The sequence below is a fragment of the Callorhinus ursinus genome, unplaced genomic scaffold, assembly GCF_003265705.2.
Source record: "Callorhinus ursinus isolate GAN/ISIS: 27379988/994484 unplaced genomic scaffold, GSC_fseal_2.0 scaffold72, whole genome shotgun sequence".
NCBI classification, from domain to species: Eukaryota; Metazoa; Chordata; class Mammalia; order Carnivora; family Otariidae; genus Callorhinus; species Callorhinus ursinus.
In genome coordinates this window covers 1,265,609-1,281,385 of record NW_027397134.1, presented here as the reverse complement: position 1 = coordinate 1,281,385, position 15,777 = coordinate 1,265,609, and the positions used below count along the sequence as shown (strand labels likewise).

At 56.0% G+C, this 15,777-nt stretch overlaps 1 protein-coding gene across 4 annotated transcripts; it reads right to left on the bottom strand.

Annotated features, from left to right (window-relative positions):
• Positions 1-1,518: 1,518 nt before the first annotated feature.
• ASPHD2 (aspartate beta-hydroxylase domain containing 2) lies at positions 1,519-14,979 on the bottom strand. Of its 4 annotated transcripts, XM_073886787.1 has the most exons (5): positions 13,747-13,900; positions 8,947-10,042; positions 3,891-4,004; positions 3,234-3,382; positions 1,519-2,614 (listed from the first exon to the last, which is right to left on the bottom strand). In XM_073886787.1, exons 2-4 carry the CDS (start codon positions 9,833-9,835, stop codon positions 3,273-3,275), a joined length of 1,113 nt encoding a protein of 370 aa, XP_073742888.1. In that variant the 5' UTR covers positions 9,836-10,042; positions 13,747-13,900; the 3' UTR covers positions 1,519-2,614; positions 3,234-3,272. The 4 variants fall into 4 exon arrangements, with proteins under 4 accessions (XP_073742888.1, XP_073742887.1, XP_073742889.1 ...); XM_073886786.1 differs by lacking the exon at positions 13,747-13,900 and adding an exon at positions 14,963-14,979 and having other exon boundaries at positions 1,519-3,382; XM_073886788.1 differs by lacking the exon at positions 3,234-3,382 and having other exon boundaries at positions 13,747-13,901.
• Positions 14,980-15,777: the final 798 nt, after the last annotated feature.

Sequence of the window (15,777 nt, the reverse complement as noted above, 5' to 3'; positions counted from 1 at the left end):
TGGGAAGGCTGTGATTGGTCAGCTCTGGATGGTGAACCCAGCCCAGCCCTGACCCAATCCCTGAGTGCCAAGAGTTTGGAAGGCTCTGATTGGTTGGGTCTGGATGGTGAGCCCAGCCCAGCTGCTGCGGCTGGTCAGATCCTAGAAACCCAAGAACTAAGACTGGGGATGCTGCATCTTGCAAGAGGCTCAACAGGGTACTTTTGGAGGAGAGTGTTACAAATAGCGGCCATCCACTAGAGACCCAGGTTAGGTGGCCTGGGTGTCATACGGGAACACAGCCCATACTTTAACTTGGAGCTGGCTGGTTTCAAAGGCCTTGTCACTCGAGTGGGCAGTGACTCTTGTCCCCAGCTGCACATTAGAATCAGGGCAGGAAATGAGTTAAAACAAATACGGAGATCCGGGCCCCACCCCCTGAACAAAGAAATGCAATGCTTTGGGGGAGGGCGGGGTGTGGGCATCAGTATTTCTCAGAACACCCCAGGTGACTGTATTGTGCAAAGTCTAGAACTGGTGGATTAGGTCTCCTTTCCCCTCCCTGGCTATATGCTATAGACCATTCAACGTTACAAGCGTAACCCAGAACCCAATCTGGGCGAATGCAGGGGGATAGTGAGCAGGTGCCTGGGGGCCCTGGTACGTGACCTTGTGCAGTCTGGGCTTGAAGATGGTGCAGGCTGTGTCAGAATGGAAGCAGGCTTCTCATCTGAAGTGGGGCGGGCACGCTGGCTCCCCTTTCTCACCTTGAGCATCCTTAGCTGTAGCGTGTAAATTATTTTAGCAATTGCCTAGTTGGCAATGCACACTTTAGGAGAGCGAGAACCATCTCAGCCCTGGGCAAGTGGTGCTCCTCCCTTCCGCTTGCTGAGGGAGCCCAGCCAGGACTGCGGCTGGAAGCGGGCTTGCTGGGAAAACACCAGGCAGCCCGGCTGCTCCTGGGTCTCCAGGCCACCCATGTCACCTACCTCTCTTTAAAAGGGAAAATTTCAAAACGTACCTACTGAGGCACCTGCTTCTTCCCCTGTAGTGAGGCAGTGGAAGGAGCCGCCAGCTCCCCTGGCCACCTCCACCACTGATCAGATTGGCTGACCCACCTCCTCCTTCCCGCCCTGCCTCCTCACCTGCTCAGAACCACTACAGGGGAAAGGGGACCCTCGCTGCTGCTGTATGTACCAGGCACCATCTCTGCAGTGGGGCCCAGAGTCTCCCAGAAGCTCCGTGACTTGCCCAAGGTTGTGTGGGAGCCAGCTCCTGGCACGGAGTCCCGAGTCCCCCCCAGCTTTCCTGCAGCCACGGTGCTCGCTCTCTGCCCCGTGTGCCACTTAAGAGTTCCTTAACGTTCCATAGATCTGCTCCTGTTAGCCCACACCAGTTATCTGAGAACCGCGTTTCTGCCTCACTCACCATATACACCAGCGCTTGTAGGGCCCCGCCCATCTCTGCGACACGATCAAAACTTCCAGCGGCTCCGGCCAGGTGCCCCCTCTTCCCCAAGAGACCACTAGTGCAGTTCACTCTGGTTTTCAGCAAGGTCCTTTATTTAATCTCCTGTTCCCCCAAGCACGGCACATGAGCTCAGGTAGCCGGGTACCCGTGTGGGCTGTGGGCTTTGTAAACGGCGAGCAGTCAGTATGTATAGAAATCATGCACCTCGGTGATTCTTTGACAAGATACTTAATGAGTAAAAAGATTTCAGGTGTGTTGGAAACTGCTGCCCTGTCCTGCATTCTGCTCACGGAGAAAGATCGGTGCAGAGATTTTACTCAAATGGAGACAGGTTTTCTTTGCTCACTGGCCAGTAATAGGGCCTCTCGGGTCATGGTCACTTCTGACGGCCGCTCCTCCCGGCCGCTCCGATGGAACTCTGGACCTGTATGTGTGACCAGCTGTACATCCCACGCAGCTCCGTGGCTTTACAAATTGGACACTGCCCATAATACGATTCAGAAAAGGCATCTCTAGGACGGCTGGAAGCTACTCTTGCACACCTCAGCTCACAGGAGAATGTTTCCAGAATTTGTGCCTCCAGCTGGCCACGTCCTCCCCAGGAAACCAGAAAGCCAGCTCCGCCGCTGTGGGTCTTTTGGGTTTGTAGGTCTTCCCAAAGGCCTCACTCACACCCCTGGCTTAGGTCGCCGTCACCCGGCGTGCACCCCTGCGCAATGACAAAGACACGGGGCCGACACCTCCACTGTCTCGGAGTCCAGCACTTGAACATTTATGTACAGACAAATAAATGGAAAATCAGAGGCAACAGAACTCCAAAGCAAAACAGACACTTTTTTGGTCAGATTGACGATTCCAGTCTTGCCAGAGGAAGGCGTTGCTGGAATGTCACCGGCTGAGCGCGCGGTCTCACCGCACCACAGCTCGGACCAGCCAGCCTGCTGGTCTGAACGCTCATCGCCGTGGACTCGGAAGCAGCTGCATGGGGAATCTTCCTGGCCCAGTTTGGCAGTAGGGCTTCTGTCGGCAGTGAGGTGACTGGATCACACGTTCGGCAGCTGATCCGTGGGAGCCCCGACTTGGCTCTCGAGGACACCAGCCTCGGGCTTGGAAGGAAAGCTGTGTTTACAGAGGAGCCAGCCAGATGCTCCCCGCCTTCAGGGACCTGATGGGGTTTGGGAGTGAGGTGAGCGATGGTGACAAGTCTGCTCAGGCCCAGCCGTGCGCACTGCCCCTGACTGGGTCCACCTGCCTGTGAAGCCAGCCGGGTGTGGGGACTGCAGACTCTCCCCCTGCCCCGGGCTGACTGATGGGTCCCCTGTGTGACCGTGACAGCCACAGAGGCCAAGGTCTCTAGCTCTCTGGTTTGCAGTTTTTTGTTTTGTTTCATGTGTTTTTCTTTTAAGATGACCACAAGGAATTTTTACGTGATTACATTCAAACAGATAACCGCTTGGTTACCCTATTCCAGAGCACTGAAAAAACCAGGTATGCAACATGGCACAGACGACAGTCACACCAAGGGCACTGAGCCCCCAGTCACAAAGCAAAGTAACACGCTATTAGGCAGAAAGGAATCGCAGAAGCAAATGACTGGAAGGAAAAAAAAGAAAAATCTAAGGAGATACAAGCTGAAAATTTCCCATTTACAATAACCAAAGGAAAGAGGGACCCCACGTGACCTCAAAATCCCAAATAAGAACTTTCTGGTGAGGCAGGTTTTGGGAGCATGGAATCACAGCACGGGTGGGGGCTGGACTGTACCCCAGTCTGCCCAGGTTGACCCGCGGCCACTGTCGCCGACTCCAGCATCGGAAACGTTCTCATCGTCCTGGAGCAAAGATGAAATCCAGGGCCTGCCGTTCGGCTGCTGCCACATTGGGATGCCACAAATCCACCATAAAAACCACCCGTGGTCCATCCTCCGCTGAACCTGGGGCGCGAGAGAGGAGAGGTTGGAACCGGCCTGGAGCCAGGACCCACGCAGCGCTGGCCCCCACAGTTAGCTTTCGGGCAGGGACCCATCCTGTCTCCTGGTATGGATCGGAACGTATGAAAGGAGAGGGGCAGGAGGAGGCAGGGGTGAGTAAGTGGTGGGCAGAGCACAGAGGATTTTTAGGGCAGTGGAGCTATTCCGTATGGTCTTGTCAGGGTGGATCCGCATCACTATACATTTGTCAAAACCCACAGAACATACAGTGCCAAGAGTGAACCCTGACGGAGACTACAGAGCTGAATTAATAATAATGTGTCAATATTGGCTCTTCACTTATAACAAATGCACCACACTAAAGTAAGATGGTAACAAAAGGGGAAAGAAATTGTGTGTGTGTCGGGGGCAGGGGGGTGGTATACACTTTCTGCTCAATTTTTCTGGAAACCTAACTAAAAAATAAAGTCTATAACTTAAAAACAAAACAAAACAAAAGGCAGCCACTCACCTTCGTGGAATGCAGTGTGCAGGAAAGAGTCGTCAAAGAGGAGGCAGCGTCCTTCTGCCCAACACTGGGGCTCTCCCCCCACCACCAGCTCACAGCCACTTGGAGTTTTGAGACCTTTGCGGGGAAAAGCAAAGAAAAGAGAATGAAGGCAGGTGGCGTGGGGGATGGCCTGTTTTGGTGTGAATTCTCAATTTCTGAAGGGCCCGACCTTCTGCCTCACCCCTCGGAGCCCCGTTTGGGGTGGGGTGGGGGTGCTTCGACAGAGCAAATACAGGCTGACCATACTGAGCTCCGGGGGAAAATGCATTTTTCCATTGGCTTAATCTGTTCTGGGTCACGGGCTGCTCAGTGAAGGCTTGCACTGCACTTCTGAGACTCCTGAAGCCCATCTGCGGACCGCCCGTGTTAATCGAGGAAGGCCAGGTTCATAACCCGCCTGGCCCAATAAACTATTACAGTCCCGTCTCCAGGGCTGTTTTGGTTGAGATGAAACCGTGCCCTCCTCTTTGGGTTCCAAGCTTTAAATCCATGTTGGGGCCTGAGGATGGCATGTTCTTAGTCTAAGCTCCTCTGGCCGCCCTCTGGGACACTGCAGGTCACCCCTAAGGCCATGCCTGAGCTCCACGGGGAAGGAGGCCCACACCTTCATAAGGAGCCATCTGCTCACAACGGCGAGCCCGTAAGGTGCCAAGTTTGGGCACATAACCGCAGAAAGCGGGCCTGGCTGAAATGCTGCTGTGTGTCCACTCTCACATCCCTGTCTCCCACCCCAGGATCTGAGGGAACACCCGGCCCCTGTCACTGCCTGGACCTCTGTAAATGGAGGCACCACCACAGCCGTCGGACAGATTCCCAGGGGGTTGGGTGGGCCCCACGGCTCTCAGGAAGGATGCAACGGGGGGAAGCGGGGCCCTGGCAGAGGGGGTGGAATCATGGTGGTCTTGCCCGTCTTCGGGAACTACGGGCACAGCCATGACACAGGACCGGCGGCACTGCGCCCCCTCCAACTGACTCCTTAGGACGAATATGAAACAGAGTTCTCGCGAACAGAGCATTTTCACGCGGCCCTTGAACTAGAAATGGACAGCTCCCGGAAGCACGTGTGCAGGAGGCACTCACACGGAAGAGTGGCAAGGACAGGGGGCTTGGGGTGCCACGGGACTCTGGGCAAGTCACTTCACCCCTTGGAGCCTGCAAAGGGGAACCCACCTTCGGGGCTACGTGACCACTGTCCTTGCCACCGAGAGCATACAGACTGCCTGAGTGCAGATTTGGGCTAAATCGGCCCTTTTCAGACCTCCCTTCACCCCCTCTCCAGATGGAGTGGCTGAGATTCAGAGAAGTGACATGACCTGCCCGAAGTCTGCTATTCAGTCCTGGTGGGGGCCTGAGGTCTGAATCCAAATCCGGCCGGCTCCACAGAATGGACTCTAATGACACTGGACAGTATGTCAGTAGTCGTGGTACGAAAGTGATTGTCCATTCTTGTAGTTAAGGTTTCCACTCTGAATAGGACATCTCACTGAATCAGGCGAGAAGGAGCATTCTGACTCTGGAACCACGATCTCCCATCTCCCGCTACGGGTAACAAAGAGCTGGGGAGGGGGGTGGGGTTAGGGCTGCGATGGGCCCGGAGGGACAGGGAGAGAGCCCTCGCTGACCAGTTCGGGTGGATGAGTCCGTTAGGACTCGGTGGCTCTCTGCGGGGACCCTCCACCCCAGGGCTCCAGAAAGCAGCTCTCCTTTCTCTGGGCCACTAAATGATTCATCACCGTGCACCACAGCACAACAGAAAAATGGTCTGGTCTGCTGGCTTGACAGCCCCCTGCTTACTTTCTTCTGCCTTCCCCTTCCTCATGCCCCAGCCTTCCAGCGGCCCCCCATCCCTGCCTACTGCCCGCACACCAGCTTAGTCGGCAGAGATGATCAATACTCTCCCAGAGAGAGCATTCGGGTGGCTCTTGGGGATGGAGATAGGCCCCATGTCCTCTGGCTGAGGGCTTGCTGTTTGTCCCCACCAACCAACCAACGAGGCAGGCCAAGGGTGCAGAAAGGGCTCCGTGCGCCACTAGCCCCCACCTCGGGAGGCCGGAGGCTGGCACACGGGTGGGCAAGGTGGACACAAGTGGCTCCGCCAGTCCCACGCAGCTAGGCGGCCCAGAAACCCAACACCATGCACATGAAAGGCAAGGAGAGTCTGTGCTTCTTGAGCAAGAATTTGCTGAATATGCTCATGCATTTTCATCTACCCTTTCCTGAGGGTTGGCCATGTGGAAGGACATCTGCCTCCCCAGTCAATCTGCCTCGTGAGCGTCGGAGGTCGCTTACTGGAGGTCTGTGGCCGTGCGGTCGGGACGTCCCAGCCCTGTGGCCAGAGCTGTCCCACGGCGCTACGTGGGGTCCAGACCAAGTGACGCCACCTCTAGAGGTGGCTCGGAGTGGTCCCTGGACCACCAATGAATGGACTGGGGGGCTGGGGTTTCAGGTATCTGTGGGGACAGCTCCATGAGTCACAGCTCAGATGGAAGGCAGCAAAAGGGGACAAAGGTTGGCAATTCAAGAGCACGGCTCAGGAACTGCGGGTGCCTCCTGCACTCCGGCCAGGTAGACTGGCCCAGGCGTGGCTGCCAGGGACATACCAGGCTCACTTCCTCTCTGGCAACACCCAAGGTCACGGGGGTCGAACCCACCTTTGTTTCATTCCGGGGTGGACATGTACGTGCGCATGACAGTGGAAAGAAGGAAACGCTGAGCAAACCCAACCAGGGCACTTGCCCCGGCCACGGGGAAGCGGCCACAGTCCAACAGGACTCCTTCCAAGAGAACATGACACGGCCCAGTTTTTCTGGTGGCAAGAACCAGCTGGGCGGAGAAGGCAATGACAGGTCATACCGAGGGCCGGTGGGGGCATGGTTTACGCTCAAATGCGCGACAGGCATTTGTGCCCAGGACGCAAAGCCTAGGTCTTCTGCACCACCACCCCTACCCCCCCGCCTTGCTACTCAACACACCTGCCTGGAATTCTACCTCAGTCCGCAGATGCCCTTCCCTCCAGGTCACTCTGAAGCTTTTGAAAAACATCCAAAGAAAACCTTTGAAGAAAGCACAGCACCGCTCCCCATGGCCCACAGCCTCAATCCCAAAGCTGGGCATGGCGGGCTCCCCCCGGCGGCTTGCTCCCACCCTGGGCTTGGCAGCCAGCCACGTCTGGGGCTCGGGGGGAAGGCTCCTCCGCTCCACCCTGGCGGCCCCGGTGGCCCGCCTGCAGCCCTGCACGCTTGGATCTGAGTGGACCCTGGGGCCCTGCACAGCGACCTCACTGAGATCGCTCAGATGGCCACCTCACCCCCTCTATTAATCGGAGTGCCCTTTGCCTGACTGCCCTGTACCTGCCCGTACTCTTCACGTGCTACTTCATATCCTCCAGAGAGCCCCTGGGCACATGCTGTTACCCCCTGCTAGAGGCCCAGAGTTTTGGGGTCCCAGCCAAGATCACTCGGCAGATGGGGCCGACAGAGCTGAGTCCGGGGGCGCTTGCTTCCGAAGTCCGATCATTTCCTACTATTTCCTGAGGGCCCAGGTCTTAGGGATCCTTTCTTAGACGGTCCAGCATGGGTTTCATCACAGAAGCTACTAGTTACCACCACTGTATGCCAAGTAACCACAGAAGATACCACTTTATTTAACCCTGTCAGCGATCCTGAGGTGCGGGCTACCTCCCCATTTTACAGATGAGGAAACTGAGGCACAGAGAGACTCCGTTACTTGCCCAGAGTCCCAGGGCTGACCACAGAGGCAGGCCGCCTCCCCTGCCGCCTCTCCCCTGTCCTGCTCTTGAAACACTCAAGGTGTCAACTACTCGAATCTAGTTGTTTTTTAAAACAGTGAAGCCCTCTATCCACGTCTTGTCTTGCTCAGCATCCCTACATGGGGCAGGGGAAGCAGAGGGCTCCAGGGGAAGCGGGGCTGCAAGGCCCGGGGCGTCCGGCTCAGGTCCCCCCAGGCTGCGCTGAGATTCCCCTACAGAACACTCATGAGCCCCTGGCTCCAGCCTAGACCCGGGCTCCTCTGCCTGGGCTTTTTCTTCTTCTGTTCTGAAGCCAAGGCAGCCAACGCTGCCAACATCCTGAAGCCGACCTTGCCCGGGCTCTGGGCACGCCCTCCCCACCCCCTCCCCCCAGTCGGGGATGCTAACTGGGGGTGCCAACCCATTATCATGACTCACCAGGAACAAGGCATTCTGGGGAACAAACGTCCCTGTGTACTGAGTTGTGGTGAAGCTGAACTAAAGGGTGAGTACTCCACGTCCGGCTCTGTGTGAGTCAGTGCTTCACAACACACGTCCTCTCATCAGACCCTCCAAGTAACTCCACGGGAGGTGAGCTTTTTAACCACTCCCTTCTAAATGGGGACACGGAAGTCCAGGGAGGAAAAGTGACTTGCCCCAAGTAACACGGCCAGCAGGCGGTGGGGCCAGGATGCAAGCACCGCCGAGCTGACTCCGATCCGTTCCCAAAACCACTGCCGCGCACGTTACCAACTGCCCTAGAATCTGAATAAACTCAGCGTTAACACCCAGCATGACTTCACCCTTGATTCAGAAGGGACTGGGGCATGTTTTACAGCCGCCCGATGTCGGTATGAACCTGTGATCGCTGTAATAGCCTCTGACTCTCGAGCTACACTGCCCAATACAGTATCCACTAGCCACGGGTGCCTCTTTAATTCAGATGAAGTTAAGAATTCCATGTTTTGCCGGCACCAGCCCCATTTCAAGCACTCAATAGTCACCCGTTGCTAGAGGCTACCGTGCTTGGGACAGTGCAGATGGAGACCATTTCCATCATCGCAGAAAGATCCCCTGGACAGACCTTCTGTCAGATCATACTGCTCACAAGTTCCTTTTTTGACTCAATCCCTGCGGTCAAAACTGTTTGCACGCAATTCATCAATCTTTGACAGAAGTACAGGGCAGCGAGTGAACGGGCACGATTCTGGCTGCCGGGGCGGCCGTGTCTGGCAGGCTGCGCACTGAAACCCCGTCCCCACGACATACCTAAGTGGCACCGGATGCGGATGTTGGTGGGGCCATAGTGCTCCGTTATCACAGTCCCTGGGCTCAGCACGGAGATGCACGCGTTCCCAAAAACATTGTTCCCAATACAGGTCCGAAGGCTTCCGAGCAAGCGGTACGTCCGTGGGCACTTCCTGCAGTTTCTGGGAACGCAAACCCCCTGATTGACCAAGTAAAAGGTGACCCACTCCCCGCTTGGGGTGCTGTTCATTTTCCATCCTTGCGGGAGGCTGCAGTTTGAGAAAGCTTTGTAGAGGGTCTCAAACTCGCACAGGATGGTCTGGAAGTTCCGTTCCAGCAGCTCCACGTCGTGCTTCTGTGCGTCCCGAGAGAAGTAGGGTGTGCTGGGGAGGTCGGGCAGGAAGAAGACCTCGGGCTTCTGGATGGAGGGCCGGCTGTTGAGGTAGCGGCCCTGCTCGCGGATGCCCTTGTGGATGCGGCCCATGCCGGACCAGGAGTACCGCTTGGCGTACTCCTGCAGGTTGTGGTAGAGCTTCTGGTTGAGGCCCTCGCTGTGGGCACAGCGCACACATTCGGGAGACTGGCAGTACACGTACCCGTTCTGCAGCCCGTTGGTGTCTGCGCCCTGCATCAGGGAGTTGACAGACGCGTAGGGCCGGGGCTGCTCGCGGCCCACGTGGTAACAGTACCACACGAACAGGACCAGCAGGCAGGCCACGGTGACCACAGCGGTAGTGTCGCAGTCCCGCACCGACTGGATGCCCGTGGCGATGCAGTCCCGCAGGCCGTCCAGCGACCAGCTCCAGGCCACCAGCCACTCGAGCGACATCTTGGGGGAGTTGGCGTTGGGCGGGGGGTGAAGCAAGGTCAGACAGTCAGTCCTTGGGGATCCCAAGGGCACCCACACCATGCAGCTTAGCGTAGGGGGGAAGGGGTGGCTGGGGCCAGAAGAGGCATGACTGCCACTGTTCTTCGGATCCCGCCAAGGGTGGCATTGACCCACATCTGGGCTCACCACCCCGCTCCTGGCAAAAAAAGTCACTGTAGGTTGGGCAGAAGGAGCTGCTTTCTGTCACACTAGCAAGTGGGGTCGGTCACCGTGAAATAATTTTCAAACCTGAGATGAGAAAAGAAAGGTAAACCAGCATAAATTTTTATACCTGGAAAGATCCTCAACTGAAATGTAAAATCCCAGATCCTTCTGGAAGGTCCTCGTGGGTAGGGGACACACTTCTCAATCTTGGGTGTTCTCTCCCCATTTTACCACACACCCCCCACCCCAGTTTCCCAAAAGGCCAGTGGTGAGTAATTTGCATTCAGTACTGACAATTACACAAGCCCCACCTATTCTGTGTCACCCTTAAGGAGTGCGATCAGCCCCATTTTACAGGTGCGGAAACCGAGACCCTGAGAGGTCCTATACCTCACCCGAGTTCAGGCGGCCAGGGCAGGGACACACACCCCAGCTGACTGCAGGGGTGATGACTATCATCAGTAGGCATTTCATAACTACTTGTTCTCCTTAAGTCTCTGTACCTTTACAGAGAGCTATGGATTCAAAAGCATCTTAAAAATGGCAGAGAAGGGGCATGTGGCTGGCTTAGTCAGTGGGGTGAGCGACTCTCAATCTCGGGGTCAAGAGCTCGAGCCCCAGGTTGGGCATACAGATGACTTAAAATAAATAAATGATTCCTAAAAAATGGCAAAGGAACCATAAAACTGAACGTTCCCCATTTTACTTTCTCTTTCACTTCGCTTCATCATTCTTACTTAATCTCTCTTGCCCTGCTGACACAGGCTGGGTTTAACTCAAGCTGGAAGGGGAGGTGGGCTCTTGGGGGTTGCCCCCATGGCAGACACAGGGCATTTTCCGTCTATCCTCTCGGGAGACTACTCACTGGTGTCACCCACAGGTTAGGAGAAGAAGTGATGGGGGAAAATAGAAACAGAAGCCCACTCAGGTGTCTTGTCTCCAGAACAGACAGGAACGCTGTGCCAAGTCTCCTGCCAATGGTTTGGGCCAGTGTCTGGCACCCTGGTTACCCTAATAACCTAAAAGTATGATCAGAGCCCAGTAGCCATGTTGCCCGTGTCTACAAAACCCTAGCCGTGTTTCCCAGCTGAGACCCTTTGTCCAGCCTGGTTTTTCTGAGAACAGCCAGATCTACAATCTCCCACAAGCCTAACACACTCCCTCAGCTCAAGGGGCCGAATAATTCAGAAAAACCGTTTTGTGTGCTACCTTCTCTCTTGGGAACAGAAGGCAACTGAAAAACCGGGAAAGCTGTCCCCTCTCCTTTCTCTGGGGACTACATTTGGCCAGAAAATTCTTGGGAGGTGGCAGAGAGGCCAAGAACCCAAACTGGAGGAGGGCTGGACCGTGGGCAGGACACTTCCCCTCCGTCTCAGTTCCTTCATCTCCAAGATGTGGTCATACTCATCTCCCGGGATGTGGCATGATGACAGATGCAAACCACTTAGGATGTCACAGCGAACATTTAACATGTGCTTAGATGTGTGGCACCCCATGTTGATCAGCCAGCAAAGCAAAGGCGGGGCACTGGGGACAGGTATCTCAGGACTAGGGACCCTAAAGGCAAATTCTGGACACTCTCATTGCCACGCATCTAAACTGACTTTTATTTGTCCCCAGACTTGCAAGGCTAAAAATGAAAGAGAAACCTTAGGTGCTCATTAACTGCCTACTTGCATCTTCCCAGCTTAGGTCAAATTAAGAATCATTTGACTATAATGTTTAGCAAGTCAAAAACACACATGCTAAATATTTATGGCCGTTTTTATGTTTCTAGGAAAAATACAAAAGTGGGGAGGCTAGCAGCTCAATTTTTTTTTTCTCACACATTCTCAATTTCTTCACAGATCTGGGCCCCACTGGATGGAAACAGACCCCTCTGTGCTCCTGGTTCTCTCCTAGCCATACCATAATTGGCACATATTCCCTCGAAAGGGGAAAGCAAAGAAAATGCAAAGAAAATTCGGGATGATTTTCCAGTGTTTTGTTTGCAAGCCTGTCTCCCAACCAGAACCCCGGGATTCCTGAAATCAGTGTGAAACTGTCATCTGCGTGATAAACAAGCGCTTTTACTAAAAGGATTCCTTTCCCCCTACTCCCTGAGCTCAACCTCTAATTGGAACTTTTAAACTCAGTCTCTCAGGAGAAGAGGTTTCTCTTCCATGAGAAGTGAGATGGTGATAACTTAACAAACACCTGTTAAGTGTCAGTCCCCATCAGCTCTGCTAAACACTTCACTCAAGCACAATGAAAACCTGGAAGACAGGGCGGATGATGAGGGGATCTCTACCTGCTCACCCCCCTCCTGGGGGAAGCCTCATTCTAGTTCTAGGCAACGCCAGCTGTGAGCACTCTCTAGGCTGAGCTATAAACAAAAGGTAGCAAAAGATCCTGATGCCCTGAACCCAGCTTTGGATCCTGTTCCCATAAAGGGCACTGACAGCCAAAGTTAGGGCTTTTCTTACCTGCCGCTTCCTTTTAGCCAAAATACACTGGGCAGGCCCCTGAGCCCAGAGGTGGATTTAAGAGCTCAAGGCTGAAATGTGACACTATAAAAACCCATACATTTGTTGGAGGGTGACTGGCAGCTTATTAAGTACTGGTTCCAACATTTGACCCTCACAGCACCCAGGGACAACCACCAACGCTCCAGTGGTAAGGGGATGGATCCTCTCCCCCTCCCCAGTTCCTGGCTCAGGGACCGCAGTAACTTCCAGTTTCCTTCACACATCTGATCATTTGCATCTATTTCATGTCTGTCCTCCTTAGGGACAGGGACCTGTCACTGCAGTTCTGCCCTTTAATAACTCAGATCCTAAAGGTCAGTCAGCTCTGGGGAATAGGGTCCATATGCGTGGCCAATTGGTGAGCAAGTCCAGTGAAATATAACTTTGGATACGATGAATATCTGGGGGACACACTCAGCTCTAACCTGGCTAATGCCATTCACCTTACAATCCAAGAGGCTGACCAGTGCTAAAGAGCTTCTGGTCACTCTCAGGGCGTGGCCAGGCCGCCCTAGAAGTCCTCCCTAGGAACAGGGCAGAGCAGGACAAGGTGTGTGATGCAGGTCACCCTCTCCACCCAGGACCCAGTGAACTGCCCTAGGACCAGCCCGCCCCCCATGGGAAACTGGAGACCACCCCTCCTGACTTTCTGGGCCAGCTTTTTCAGCATCCACCCACTCCGGAGATGCCGAAAGTGGTGGGGCAGCGGACGGGTTAACACAGATGGTGACCACCAGGAGGTCAGGGGAGGAGGGGGATGGGACCACGGAAAGGTGAACATTGACAGGAAAAGTGGGCAATCAGCTAAAGATTAGGGAAGGTGGCTTATGGTGATAGCTCATGGGACGGGGGAGGAGGGTCACCTCGGGAAATATGGGAAGTGGGTGACGCTCAGGGCTGGGGGGAGGGGGAGAGCAGGCAAGGAAAAGGAGCGGGGAGGAGGGTCACGAAGAGGGTGGGGGCGCCGCGATGGGGAAGGGGCTACGAGGAGGGTGCTAAGTGGTGATCACAGCCCGCCGCCAACACAGCCCCGGCGGCGGCGCTCTGCACGTAGCGAGCACCGGGCGGCGGGGCCCCTTGGCCCGGCCGAGATGCGGGGCGCGGGCTGGAGCCGGCGTCCCCGAGCATCCTCCAGCGGCCGCGCCGCCACCAGGCGTGGGGAGCTTGGGCCTGCAGCCGTCCGGCCCCCGCCTCCTTCCCCTCTCCCGGGGGGGGGGGTAGCCGCTCGGCCGCGCCGTCCCCCCCCGCCACCCCCCGCAGCCCCCTGGAGACGCCGCTTACCTGCGCCCGGGCGCGCGGGCGGCGGGGGCGGACGCTGGGGCCGGGCCGACGCCGCCGCCCGAGGGCGCGGACGCGCAGACGCCCCCTGCCCGCGCCGCGGGGCCACCGCCCGGCCCACGCCGCGGGAGCCCGAGCGGGAGCCGAGCCGGTGCCCCCACCGGTGCCGACGCCGCGCTGCGCTCCGCGAGGCCGCGCGGACCACAACTCCCACAATGCCGCGCGCGGCGGGGCCGGCGCGGGGAGGGGGCGCGGGCGGAGGGCGGGGCGGGGCCGGCGCGGGGGCGGGGCGGGGCTCGGACCCCAGGAGCGTAGTGGGCGGGCCGCGTGCGGGGCGGCTCCGGTGGCCTTGCGGGAGCTGCGGTGTCCGGAGCCCCCGGGACGCACTGCCCGGCGGGTCCGGGGACGGAGCGCGCGGGCGGGCGGGTGTTCATTCATTCGCTCTGCGTTCCTCCTTCTGTGCCCCTCTGCTCCCCCGCCCCCGGTCTCTGTCCCTGCTCCGGCTCTCCTTCCTACGCTTCCTTCCATTCTCTTTCACTTTCCTTCCCTCTTCTTTCCTCCTTCACTTCCTCTCGCCCCGACACCCTTCTTCCTTTTATTTATTGATTCACCGCGCACTTAGAAGGCCGCTCAGGCACTTGGAATGAAACTGTAAATCAAACAGGATCCCTAGTGTCATGGAAAACTCCTTGGTTTAGTAGGAGCGACTGTTGAGCAGCCTGTCTGTGCCTGGCCCCTGTGCTCCTTGGGGAGCGGTGCACACGCGGCCCCTCCCCGCGTGGAGCCACAGTCTGGCCGGGAGTCCAGGGTGCCCGAGTAATCACAGGAGTAAAGGCACCATCACCTGGCACGCAAAGTAATAGAAGAGAAAGTACGGGGCAGGGTGAACGCTCGGAGCAAGAGGGCATGTGATGGGGTGGGGGCCCCCCACGCAGGCCTCTCTGAGGAAGTGATGTTCGAGCTAAGGCCTGTGGGAGACAGATAAGCCAACAGTGGCCACGGGACATGTTAAGGGCTCTGGGGCTCCATGCATAGGCGGGTTCTGAGAACTCAGGAATAGGATGGCTGGCCCACGATCCATCTGTTCTGCCCCAGAATCTACTTGTTGCTGTCCCAGCATCTACTTTGCTCCTGTCCCAGAATCCACTTTAATCATGTCTCAGAATCCACCTCTCACACCTTTCCCAGAACCCAGCTGGTCCCTGACCTAAGAACTCACCTCCACCATGTCCCAGAATACACCTCATCCTTGTCCCAGAATCCACCTCTCACACCTTTCCCAGAACCCACCTGGTCGCTGACCTAACAATTCACTTCTACCAAGTCCCCAGAATCCACCTTGTCCCTGCGCCAGAACCCACCTCTACTGTGGCTCAGAATCCCCATCTGCTGTGGCCCTGAACCCACCCCCACCCTGTCTTAGAATCCACTTCATCTGTGTCATCTCCTCCCTTGTTGTTACTCCAAAGGAGGAAGAACTTTTTCCCCCTCTTATTCTACTAAAATAACCGAAACGCATACATTGGGAAACCATAAAATGCATCCAGATTTGTTAAAAGTGTGGGTAATCAACACAGTCATCCGATTTAGAAACATTAAACAAGATGTCTCTTTCACTGCCAGCCTTGCAGTGGTTGAACCTGCCCGCGGGGGGCAGGGGGGGGGGCGCGGAGGGCAGAGAAGGCGGGAGGGCATTTGGTCCCTCTCACGTTCAGGAAGTTGCTCAAACTCAGACTTCTCCAAAGGCGCTTATACATTCAGTCAGAGCATCACACTGACAGGGTTGAAAAGGAAAACATTCTTCATATAGTTGTAAATGTGTGTTCCCTTCCTGGATCACACCATCTGTAGTGCATTACGAATTAATATTGTCTATAAATCCTGTCATTATCTTTGACCAGCACAATTATGTTGCTCTGTATTTGTTAAGAGTATTTATTTATTCAGTGGCGGTATTACCATATACACATTTTGCTAACCCTGCTTGCCGTTTCTGCCTGTGGGAGACACTGGGATGGGAGGTGAGTTCACCCC

Bases quoted from the DNA above. Each gene is read 5' to 3' on its own strand.
- ASPHD2 (XM_073886786.1), bottom strand. From the start codon at position 9,835: ATGGTGTGGGTGCCCTTGGGATCCCCAAGGACTGACTGTCTGACCTTG. The intron at 4,005-8,946 runs GTATGTCGTGGG...TTCCCCGCAAAG, and splicing joins CCGCATCCGGTGCCACTTAG to GTCTCAAAACTCCAAGTGGC. The intron at 3,383-3,890 runs GTGAGTGGCTGC...CTCGCGCCCCAG, and splicing joins GCACACTGCATTCCACGAAG to GTTCAGCGGAGGATGGACCA.